Genomic DNA, 12,478 nt, shown 5'->3' with positions numbered 1-12,478 from the left:
CCTGGCACAGTGGACTGTCTCCGAACTCAGTGCAGTCAAGGGCCCCTGTGCTAAGGCTGATGAGAGGGAAACGGAGCAGGGTGCTGTCCTACCTGGGGCTTGACTCCACTGACTGGTACGAGCCCCCGGGACTTCAAGGAAGCCAGGGGTCTCACACACGACTGTATGGGGAGCAGGACGGCCGTGGCATCTGAGGTGGGCTGCGCCGCAGGTGATCAGCCAGGCTGGCGTTCCGTCCCCCGCTCCTGGCACCATCTCTGACCAGCTCTGTGGCTGTGGGCAGCTTTCTTCACTTCTTGGAACTGCAGTTTCCTGATCGGAAAAGTGGGCATGATGCCAGGGCCCATCTGTCTCATAGGGCTGGGCACAGGGTTGCGGACGGAGCACTGAATACAAGGCCAGGCGCTCGAAAGTGCGTAAAAAACCTCTGGGATGGTTACAGACATCGAGCGCCTGTGGTGGGCTGGCTGGCGAAGTGCAGCTGACTTGTTTGGTTTTGTTCGTCCTGGTGGAGCCTGCGGGCAGAGGCAGTGCGGGGGCTGCCAGGGCCCCTGCCCAACTCCCCCACAGACTGGCGTCTCCCCAGTGTCAGCAGTGTGCCAGGGATTTGGAAAAGAAAACAGAATAATAAAAAATAGCTGTGACCAAGCCGGGGAGGTTGCCAAGTGTTTCCAAGTTTAAGAACAGCCCAGCGCTTGAGCTCTACAAAGAACTGAAGCAGTGAACTCTCTTAAGGAAAGTGTGGAAACAATGAGCTAACTTTGGAATTTCTTACATAACACACCCCAAAACCTTTTCTAGAAACATGCCTCATTTTCCACTGTCATAGCCCCTAGCCTGGGAGGACTGGTTCTCCACAAGAAAACGTCAACTTCAGTTTTTCCTAACAACAGCTTCCCAAACCATTAAGTCAGAGGGGACGAGTTTTCCTCTTCAACTTATCTGGATGTTACCTGATATTGTAACATTTTGACTAAAAAAAAAAAATTAGTACTTGAGTGAGTTCACATTTCCAGCTCCAGCTGCTTGCTCGGAATGGCACCGGTGCCAAAGACGAAGGACGTGCTTTCAGGTTTGTCGTGCTTTCCCACGAGCGGCTCTGAGTTCTCAGCACCCTGGCCAATGAGTAGGTTCTAGAAGCTCAGGCAGGGACCTGAGAGCCACACCGCACGGTACACCTCTGCAGGTGGCTGGCATGGGTGCATAATACCTTTGTTGGGGGAAAAGTCACAGGGAGCAGGGGTCCTAAGGGCCACTTCCCATGTTCCGTTGCCCCCAAGGAAGGAGACGAGGCACAGGGCGGTGACGCAGGGTCTGACACAGCCCACTCACGGAGAAGCACTCCTTCCCTCCGCTCAGCTGCCTGCGTGTGTGTCTGGGGCCGCGTTGCCGGGTGCCCAGGTGAGGGGGCTGCACCCCCAGACGGGCAGCCTCACAGTGCACTCTGAATGCCAGGCAGAGGGGTTCGGGCGGCCACCAAGCCCCTGTGACAGAGAAGTCACCAGACCGCAGACATTTAGAGACGTGAACGTGGTGGTGGTGTGGGAGGGGCGCAGGCCAGCACCTACCAGGTGGGCCCTCCGGGGTCTGGGTGGGCAGCGACGGGGGCTCCACGAGATTGCGGTGTGTGAGCCAGAGTCGGGGTCCACCGAAGGACGCCGGCCCGTCAGCAGGGATTTGTGCAGTGTTTGTGGCCCTGAAAAGTGCCTGGGTGCAGGGGGCTCTCCCGCCTCAGCACACATCCTTCCAGGCTGAAGCACCGTGTACTCTTCTGACCTTCTGGTGCCATTGCTTCGACGATGCAAAGCTGCAGGCATGATTTCCCGAAAGACGCCCCACCTGACACCCAGTAGGGCCGTGGCTGGTGTTGGCAGAGAATGCCCAAAGGACCCGACTACTGAGAAGGTGGTTTCACAAGGAACCGAGGGGAGATTCAGCAAAGCACGTCCGGCCTCCAATCTGAGCAAGCCAGTCAGTTTTTCTAATAAAATACATTGAAATGTGTAAGGCAGGGAGTAACGTGACAACTGCCAAGACAGCACCTGGGGTGGGCACAACCATGGTCCCCCAAAGCTGTTCCCCTAATGCCTGGAACCGCTGATGACGTGGCCTCCTGTGGCAGCGGACTGTGCAGGTGGGTCTCAGTTGGGAATCCCGAGACAGGAGGATCTCCTGGACCAGCCGGTTGGGGGAAGCAGGGGAGACAGGGCACCAGAAACGGGCTGGAGCAAGGGACCCTGAGCCAAGGAAGGCTGACGGCCTCTAGAAGCTGGGAAAGGCCAGCAGAGTGAGGGGCTCTCCCCTGGAGCCTCCAGAAGGATCCAGCCCTGCAGATATATTCTAAATTCCTGACCTCCAGGACTATGAGAGAAAGAGCTTGTGTTGTTTCAAGCCACTGACATTGTGATCACTTGTGGCAGCCGCAGGAAGTGCATACACGTTGACACATGTGACTGGCAATATCTTACTTTCTGGGCTTTCCCCCACTGTGGCAGGTTGGCCTTTGGGGGTGGGTCCCTCTTCCAGGGGAATCAGCGGCTATTTGGGGTTGTGCATGCGTGTCTGTAAGACATACAGACCATGGAATAGAACTGAGAGCCCAGAGTTAAACACGCACATCTTTGCCAGTTGATTTTCGGAAAGGGTGCCAAGTCCATTCAATGAGAAAAGTAAAGCCTCTTGAACAAATGGTGCTGGGAGAACTGCAAATCCACATGCAAAAGAATGAATGTGGACCCTACCTCTCACCATATACAAAAATTAATTAAAAATGGATCAAAGACAAATACAAGAGCTAACATTATAAAACTCTTACAAGAAAACATGGGGAAATAACTTCAAGACCTTGAAGTAGGCAATGGACTTATAGATTTTACACCCAAAACACAAGCAACAAAAGAAAAAAACTAGATAAAATGGACTTCTTCAAAATGAAAAATTCTGTGCATCAAAGGACATCATCAAGAAAGTGAAAAGAAAACCTACAAAATGGGAGAAAATAGTTGCAAAACATGCCATGTTCTTTGATGCAGTCTTGTGGTTGCAGATGTATTAGTGTTGATTAGATTTGGATTTTTTTTAGTGTTTCCATGGAGATGTAACTCAAATCAACTGTGAGTGAAACATTTGATTGAATAATTTTCACGGAGGTATTGCTCCAGCCCATTCAGGTTGTGTGTTAATTGGATCACTGGAGTGATCACAGACAGAAGGACCTCAGGGCAACTGAGACTGACATTTTGAAGAGGAGCTACAGCTAAGAGAGGACAAAACACCCCAAGAGCAACATTTTGGAGAACGCTGTTTTGAAACACAACCTGGTAGCAAGTGGACGCCAGCCACGTGCCTTCCCAGCTAACAGAGGTTTTCCAGACACCATTGGCCATCCTCCAGTGAAGGTACCCAATTGTTGATGCATTACCTTGGACACTTTATGGCCTTAAGACTGTAATTTTGTAACCAAATAAACCCCCTTTATAAAAGTCAATCCATTTCTGGTATTTTGCAAAACAGCAGCATTAACAAACTAGAATACCATATGTTCTGGTTTGCTGAAGCTGCTGTTACGCTAAATACCAGAAATGGATTGGCTTTTATAAAGGGTGTTTATCAGTTTACAAATTTACAGTTCTAAGGCCATAAAAGTGTCCAAACTAAGGCTTCAGTAAGAGGATACCTTCACTGAAGGTATCTAACGGGGTCTGGAACACCCCTTTCAGCTGGGAAGGCACATGGCTGGTGTTTGCTGGTCCTTTGCTCCTGGGTTGTGTTTCAAAATGGCTTTCTCCAAAACGTTTTTGGGCTTCTGTCTCTCTTACCTTCTCTCTCTCAGCTCCTGCACATCCTTGCTTATTTTCCCAGGGTGTTTCTTTCTAAACATCTGGGGGGTCCTTTCAGCTTCTCCGGGGCAAACTCTGGATTACATATCTTAGCTTCACTCCAAAATGTCTCTCTCAGCTTCGCTGAGCTCCTTGTTTCCGTGAGCTCTCTTAAAGGACTCCAGCGATCTAATTAAGATCCATTCAGAATGGACAGGATCATATCTCCATGGAAATGATATAATCAAAGGTCTCACCCACAGTCGGGTGGGTCACATCTCCCCGGAAACAGTCAAAAGGTTCTACCCAACAAGATTAGATTAAAAGATCATGGCTCTTCTGGGGTCCATGACACTTTCAAACCAACACACCATATATATGATAAGCCTCTAATACCCAGAATATATAAAGTACTTCTACAACTAATAACAAAAAGACAAACAACCCAGTTAAAAATGGGCCAAGAAAAGAAAATGAGCCAAGGATTTGAAAGATATTTCTCCAAAGAAGATACTCAAATGGACTATAAGTATATGAAAAGATGCTCAACTTTGTTAAGCCATTAGACAAAGGCAAATTAAAACGACAATGAGATACCACTTCACACCCACTAGGATGGCTGTTATTTAAAAAAAAAACAATTGGAAAGAACAAGCATTGGCAAGGATGCGGAGAAACAGGAACCCCTGTACATTGTTGATGGGAATGAAAATGGTGCAGCCGCTGTGGAAAACGTTTGGCAGTTCCTCAGAAAGTTAAACCACGTGACTTGGCAATTCCTTTCTTAGGTGTGTATCCAAAAGAACTGAAAGCAGGGACACGGACAGATGGTCATCACAGCGTTATTCACAATAGCCGGGTGTGGACACAGCCCAAGGTCCACCAGCAGATGACTGGATGAACAAAATGCGGCTCTGCACACAAGGGGAAATTAATTCCCCGTGGAAAGGAGTGAAGTGCTGATCCACGCTGCAACACGGGTGAAACGTAAAGACATCACGGGGAGTGAAATCAGCTGGACGCAAACAGACAAATGTGGGTTGATTTCTCTTACATGAGATTCTTAGAATACAGGAACTAATACAGACAAAAACAGAACGGTGGTGACCAGGGGTGGGGGAGGGGGTTATTGCTAAATGAGAATGAGTTTTGGTTTGGGATGATGAAGGGTCTGGAAACAGTTGTGAAAATTACAGTATTGTCGGTGTACTTAATATCAAAGAATTGTCCACTTTGGTTAAAATGATTTGTATGTTATGCATATTTTGCCACAATTAAAAAGAAACTATTTTTAAAAATAGTTCTTAGGCTGATGAAACGTTATTCTACTTAGAACAATATAATATTATGCTCCATCGAAAAGAATGGTGGCCTCTCGTCTCTGCAGGTGCCTGTTCTTGTCATTGGCTAAACTCTGTGCCCCGGGGACAGAGCAGAGCCTCCCGCTGGTCCGCTTTTTGGGGGCAGACCCATCTCTGGGCTCTTCACAGGAAAGGCTCCAGTTGCCCTATGCCCAGCAAGCACGCAGCCTCTCAAGGTCGCTCCAGGGGGGCTACTCTTGGAGGCAGGCTGGGGGCCTCTGAGAATAGCCCTGCCCTTCTGAAAACCAGGGGTGGTTTTGAGCTCCCAGAGTGGACCCCTGTTCCTGCATCCTTGGACCTGCTGGTTTCTCAAATAAGGGAAGGACGTGTAAATGAGGCACAGAAGGATTTGAGCTCTTGAGCTCCTGCCTGCAAGCACAGAGCTTGCAGGAGAGAACGCATTCTTTGCATGAAGCACAGCCTTGGCACCTACACCTGCCAGTGGGTGTGTGGCCAGGCCCCAGGCAACTCCGAGGCCGGGTCTGGGTCCCCTCAGCAGTTCCCTGGCACTCTGGAGAGCCAGTCTGCACCCTGTCCCTGTAACGGGTGCATCACCCCCCGCTAGGACCCCCCAGCCTGGCCCCCCTTTCTAAACTGCAAGGCCAAAGAAGGGACAGTCAGCCAGGGGACAGCAGCCCCTTGGAAGCCAGTCTCCCGCAAGCTGAGGGAAAGTCCCGTGGGACTGTAAGGGGTCTCCGCAGCACCCACCAGGAGGGCGGAACAGCAGCTGGGAGGCCCACCCCAGCCCCACTGCCGACCCCTCCAGGGCACGCGGTCGGAGCCCAGGGCCAGGAGAGCCCCCACGTGCAGCAGCCCGTCCCTGCACTTCCCTGCCAGGCAGCGAGGCGAGCTGGGAGGACGGCGACCGTCAGACAGGGTCGGGGCCCAAGGGTCGTCAGCACCCCCCCAACCCCACCTCCACCCCGGAACGGGAGGCACAATCTTTCGATCCTGCCTCTGAAACCCACAGACTCAGCCCTGGGGACACAGCCCAGCAGGCTCCTGAACAGAGCCACAGCACAGGCAGAAGAAACAGGCCACAGCTTCTTCGCACAACGAAGTTCCTCAGAAAACAACAAATAAGGTGTGACAGTGCCAAGGGGCCCTTGGGGACACTTTCACAGAAATAGGCCAGACCGTTATTTCGGTGTGGTCCAAATTCCTTGATACACAAAACACCACGTCACTTGAGAAAACAAACAATCTCTGCTCCCAAATGTCTCTCCCTGTGCAGCCAGGCACCCAGAGGTCAGGAGGGAGCTTGGCGGGAGGGAGGGGGGACGGGAGGGGGACCGAGGGAGGGAGGGAGCCAGGGGGAACCGGGGGAGGGAGACCGAGGGGGTCCTGGGGGGAGGGAGAGAAACCAAGGGGGAGCTGGGGAGGGAAGGATACTGTGGGGGTCCTGGGGGGAGGGAGGGGGGCTGGGGGGCTGAGGGAAGGGAGAGAGATGGGGGGGTGTGACAAAATGAGACTCTTCCCTTCCGGAAGGGTCTGTGGCTGCAGCACAGAAACACTCCAGCCCCATGGAGGACGCACCTCAACCAGGCCAGACCCACCTGCTTGGGGAAAGTTCTGAAGTGACACCAGCGCCCCGTGCATGTGGCCATGCGGCTGACCGAGCTTCTCCTTCCCCTCACAACCCACCAGATCCAAGGTGAACCCAACTCGCCTCGGTTACAATGGGAGGGCGGCCAAACCACACCACCAACCCCAGGACGTTCCTGCCCCGACACTCGGGCACTTGGCTGAGCGCAGATCCAGAAGCGAACCCCAGGGCCCAGTGGGGTCTGGATACAGCCACACGGGTCTCAACGTGCCCGGGCCCACTCTAGACGCTGCTCGGGAGGCTGGGGCCGGGGCCTCTGATGGGCTTGTGGGGGAGCAGGGCCAGCGCGGAGGGGAGGTGTGATGCTTTACCCCACCCCCCATAGGGTGCTTCTGCCAGCAGCCGCTCTAGGGGCGAAGTCAATGCCAGCTCCCTCCACCCTCATGCACCCCCAGGCCCCCCACCACAAAGGGTACTTCTCTGGGGCCACAGCCTCATCTCGGAAGAGGAAACATGGATGGGAATCCCCCGGGCCAGGCGGGAACTTGGCCTTCCCCTTCAGACACACACAAACTGCTGTGGCCTCACCTCCCACCTGGGTGGGCAAAGGTGCCCATTCTGGCGGCCGGGGGCCGAGGCCTGGGGTTGGATTTCTGTCTAACACTGGGCAGTGCAGGCTGACAGGGGGCTGAGGCCGGGACCCCACAGTTTCTCTGTAGAGAACTTGCCATGGGTGAAATCATGGTAAAATGTGCCTACAGCGAGATGTCACAGCTGCAGTCATGGGGACAGACCGTTCTGGTCCTCAGTGGGCCCTGCTCGTGGAGAGGATGCATTTTTGTGGTCTTCAGTAGGGTAGAGGCCCCAGTCGTCTCTGAGTGACAGGCTTCACCGTTTCACTAACTCCACAGATGCGCCAGCAGGGACAAGGCACACAGCCATGGCTGCCCGCGTCTCAGGGCAGATGGGCAGAGCCCAGGACACCAGGGCCTCTGGGTGCAAGGGGACCCGACCCAATCTCCACTCGAGAGAGCTCTGTTACCTTTTCTGATCTTGTCGTGAAAATTGATGGCGTCCACAGAAGCCGTGACTATGTTGGTCTTGCAGTGTCGCGCGGCCACGATTCCAGCCACCTCGTCCATGAGCTTCATGGTGACGCCTGCACAGGAGAAGGGTAGACACAGGGTGAGGAGAGACGATTCACGCCCCAGAAGCAAGTCATAATAAAAACAATTCTCTCCGGCTAAGCCAGTCTGCAGCAGAAAAACAAAGAGGCTGCAGCCAGCGGTGGGAGCGGGGGACGTGCAGTGGGGACAGAGTGCAGCTCATCTTTCAGACCTGACTTCCCTGAGAGTTTCTGAAAATGACCACGGCAGATGCGCTAGCTGTTAAAATGACAACCCCTTCTCGATCCTCTACAGACACTTATCATGCCAGGAAAGTTTCATTACAAAAGCTGGTTTGTCCACTAGGATGGCTACAATAAAAAAGACAGACCATAATAAGTGTTGCCAAGGATGTGGAGAAATTGAAATGCTCAATACATGGCTGGTAGGGATGTAAAATGGTGCGTCACTTTGGAAAATGGCTTGGAAGTTTCTCAAAAGGTTAGACATGGAGCTACCATACGGCCCAGCAATTCTGCTCCTAGGGATCTACCCAAGAGGACCGAAAACGTGTCCACACGGAAACCTGTACCCGAGTGTTCACAGCAGCGTGCCTCCTAGAGGACAAAAGGAGGAAGCAACCCAAATGTCCATGGGTGGATGGAACAAAATGTGGTGCCTCCATACAACAGAATATTCCTCGGCCATTAAAAGGAGCGAAGTGCTGATTCATACTGCAGCGTGGATGGGCTTTGAAAACACCACAGTGAGTGAAAGAAGCCAGTCCCAAAGGACCATTCGTTGTTTGATTCCACTTATGAGAAATATCCACAACAGGCAACTCCACAGAGACGGCTGCTGGGGGCTTGGGGGAAGGGGCTTCCTTCTGGGGCGACAAAAGTGTTCTGGAACCAGATGGAAGTGGTGGTGGCACAACAACGTGAAAGCACTAAATGCCACTGGATTGTTCTCTAAAACGGTCGATTCTACGTTATGTGAATTTCACCTCAATTTAAAAAAAAGTTAACCAAAATGATGACCGGAACAAACAAAACCCAGAGACCTCACTCAAATATACATGAATAAACAGTGGAAGACACCACGTGGAAAGAACACAATCGACAGCAGGAAGGACCTCTGCAGTCAGGAGCAACTTAGGAACCACATCGTGCAAGTGCAGTGTGTGTGTTCTGTTTGGATCTGGATTCTGACCAACCGAAAAATAATCCGAGCAGCTGGGGAAATATGAGGGGAGGGTGTGACAATGTACTGTGGATGTTTAAGAAACATGTTCTGGGTTTTCTTTTTCATTTTTATTCTTTTCCTGGGGCTATGAAAATGTTCTAAAATTGATCGTGACGATGAAGGCACAACTATGTGATGATAGTGTGAGCCAGTGATTGTATAGCTCAGATGGATTGTATGATGCATGAATATATCTCAATAAAATCCCATTTTAAAAAAATGTAGACCAACCAAAACACAAAAACAAAGACAGAAACGAAACAAAATCATTGCCTTTTAGAGCTACAAGCTACACACCAAAGTAGTTATGTGTAAAATGATAGGACGGCCGGGATTTGCTTTAAAATAATCCAGTGATAAGCGAAATGATATTGGCCACGTGTAGACAGTTGCTGGCACTGGGTCCCAGGTCCCTGGGGGTCCAATTTGCTCTTGTCTCTACTTTTGTATTTGAACTTTTCCATAATAAAAAAAAATGCCTTTTAAAACATTGGTGTTCTTGATTTAAAAAAAAAAAAAATGTTTTTATGGAACTGAATTTCTCTCACAGAAGCTGAAAGAAGGTCCTGATAAATGACAATTGGAAGACCAAGGAGGAGATGACGTAGGAGTCGGCTGGCCTTTGCCACTTAAAAACTGCTTTCTAAGCCCTGGGTGAGGCCGTTCTGCTCGGCCTATGCAGGCAGCTGTTAGCACCCCAGTTCTTCAAATTCCCAGCAAACAATATGCTGAGCACAACGGCTCTTCTGCAGAAAACACGAATCACAGGCCCCAGGGTTCGTCCCCCAGGTGAGTGGGGTGAGGACCAGGAGCCAGGCAGGGGTGACTCAGCTCCCGGAGGCCTGAGATAAGAGGTCACACACTACTTTGTGAGGAGTCTCCGTAGGGTTATTTACTTCTCTGGAAGATAATTTTAAATCATTACTGCAGCTTTGCCTAGGCCACCAAGATGCTCTCCTGGCCTTGGCACCCATGCCAAGGCCCAAGCATGGGCATTCCAAATCCAAGGGGGTGAAACCTGAAAGAGGAAATGCATATCAAGAGCCTCCTTGGAGGGGGCAGTGGCCTCAGCTTCTGCATTAACTGCCCGTCGGTGAGCCCAGGCCACATCTGGCTGGTGACCTGCGGCAGGTGAGCCTGGCGTTCTGCATCTGGATGGCAGAGGAGGTGAGAGCATCCTGCCCACAGGATGACTGCGAGGGTTGAACAAGATGAGCCATGTGGCCACTCAGGGACTTGGTCCCCATGGCCACTCAGGGATGGCAGCTGCCACCACAAGACATGGGGACTTGGTACGCGATTGTTGAACTGAACACCAGATGCATGTGGGGATTTGGAGACAGATCCGAGGTTTGGAGGGAGGACAGAAAAGGAAAGACCAGGAAACCTGCTGGGCAGGAGCCACATACGCTCTGCACAGTGGGACCAGGTGGACCCAAGAGCAGCCTGATGCCAGCTTTCCCGGGTGCCAGGCACACGAGGCACCACAGCAGGTCCTGAGACCCAAGATGAGTTTCCGACTCTGTGTGTGCACGCAGCGTGCGCAGGTGTGTGTTCAGGGAGCTCAGTGGAGTGGGTGAGAGAGAGACCTTAGGCTGGGTTCTTTGAGGTCGCTTGGGATCACGAAAGCCCTGAGCTGCTCCAGAGGCTGCAAACAGCCTCAGCAGCAGACGGAGTCACTGCAAGTGGTGGTTTGGAATCCAGCAGGCATTTTCCCAGGGACTCACTCTGAGTACGATAAGCAAGATTCTAAGGAGAGAACCTCAAAAGCTCACTTAACCCATGACGTAGTGCTGAAACAGGCTACATTTGCCACAGAAACAGCTGGGATGGGACCACTGACAAGACGGTGCCGATTCAAAATCCAGAAGATGGGCATTTACGGACAAACAGCTGAACGCAAGAACGATGAAGAGACAGATGGGATTCTAGTAGAGACCATGGAGGGGACTTTGAGGGCAGTTTCAACTACTGCGTTTTAGAAGTTTATGGCAGAATCTGTACTATGTGTGGCTTCCTTCCTTTTAGGTAGAGATTATCACCAGAAACTCAGCCACAGCCAGATTCCACAAGGGACTCTAACGTTACTAAAAACACTGCAGGACCCAAATCCCATGCCGGCTGAGGTGGGCTGTGAGGGGAAAGATGTGGTGCTGGGGGAGGTTTGAAGGTAGCGCGTGCAGACCCCACACAGTGACCCCTAGGCCGTACTGCACCTTGTGTGACGTGGACACCTGTGCTGGGGGGGGACACACCTCATGGCTGCCGTGTCCCTGGCCCCGCACAGGGCGCAGGATGTGTTGCTGAATGAATGAATGTCAACCACAGGCTGAAGTCAACCCAAGGAAGCACCTCCAGTAGCAAGTTGTGGGCTCCCATATTTGGGCAATAATTTGGTTTGACAATTTGTCACGGTGAGGCCAGAGAAGACGCACAGAAACCCCAGGCGAGGTGAGCTAGATGAAGGGCTGGACAACAAAACCAACATCAAAATCATTTCGCTGTGTGTGTCACTGAGTGACACTGAAGGGGACAGTGCCCTCCGAATCCAACAGGCGGTGGGCAAATCAAATGACCAGATTGCCCCCCAGGTACCAGGTACAGTGACAAATACAGGTAGGGGGCACCAGGATGGTGAAGAAACCCCTCCCAGGGGCCTGGGCAGCGGGCGGGACCACCTCGTCCCGAAAGGTCTCACGTGGACCAATCTGCCCACTGCGGCTCCTCTGTCCCCTTGGGAGGGTCACGGCAGGGTCCTGGGGAGCAGTTACCGGCAGGCAGACTTCAGGGCTCACGAGATGGAAGAGCTTTCCGGGGTAAACAAATCGGACCTGTCCAAAGCCGGAGCGTGTGGTTTCGTAATGGAGAGGCTTCCTGCCGCTGCAGTGCTTAAGCAGCAGCTGTGCGGCCAGGCCGGGCTGAAAGCCTTCCCCCCGAGAGGACAGGCCTCGCTGGAGCTCAGCCCCAGGCTCCTCCCAACCCCAAGCATCATGTTTCCCTGATGACCGTTTCCAGTCTTGCCACAGTGGACTTGGAGAAAAACAAGGGGTAACCTGGCCCTTTGGGATCCTGTGAGCAAACTGAGTCCCAGAGGCTACTTGGAGGGAAGGGAATTGACTTCGGAAGAATTAATATAATAAAACAGGGGTCATAAGCCCTCCTTCCCTGGTGAGGACGATTTGCCACTGGCATCCAGCACCGAGATCGGCACGTGATCTGTTGCTAAGTGAAAGTGACCAGGTCGGATGGCCCATGTGGAAATAAGCCATTAAAGGCCCCATGACGTCATCCCATCCCTGGGGGGTTTGTAATGACTGGTGCCACCAAGGACCCGTATCGACGACTGCAGAAGCAGTGTATTACAACCAACGCGTTTTCAGAGAAAACGGAATCTTGTTAAAA

General features: G+C 52.2%; 1 protein-coding gene across 3 annotated transcripts in view; it reads right to left on the bottom strand.

Annotated features, from left to right (window-relative positions):
- The window catches only part of ACOT7 (acyl-CoA thioesterase 7), a 100,432-nt gene that overhangs the window by 23,445 nt on the left and 64,509 nt on the right, over positions 1 to 12,478 (bottom strand). For all 3 annotated transcript variants that reach the window (XM_037828658.1, XM_037828657.1, XM_037828659.1), the window contains exon 7: positions 7,768 to 7,884. In XM_037828658.1, the coding sequence (XP_037684586.1) occupies positions 7,768 to 7,884 (117 nt within the window). The remainder of the gene's footprint in view (positions 1 to 7,767; positions 7,885 to 12,478) is intronic.

Source organism: Choloepus didactylus, chromosome 2 (genome assembly GCF_015220235.1).
Source record: "Choloepus didactylus isolate mChoDid1 chromosome 2, mChoDid1.pri, whole genome shotgun sequence".
Taxonomy (NCBI): Eukaryota; Metazoa; Chordata; class Mammalia; order Pilosa; family Megalonychidae; genus Choloepus; species Choloepus didactylus.
The sequence above is the reverse complement of the archived record's forward strand: the minus strand, read 5'-3'. Positions and strand labels throughout refer to the sequence as shown.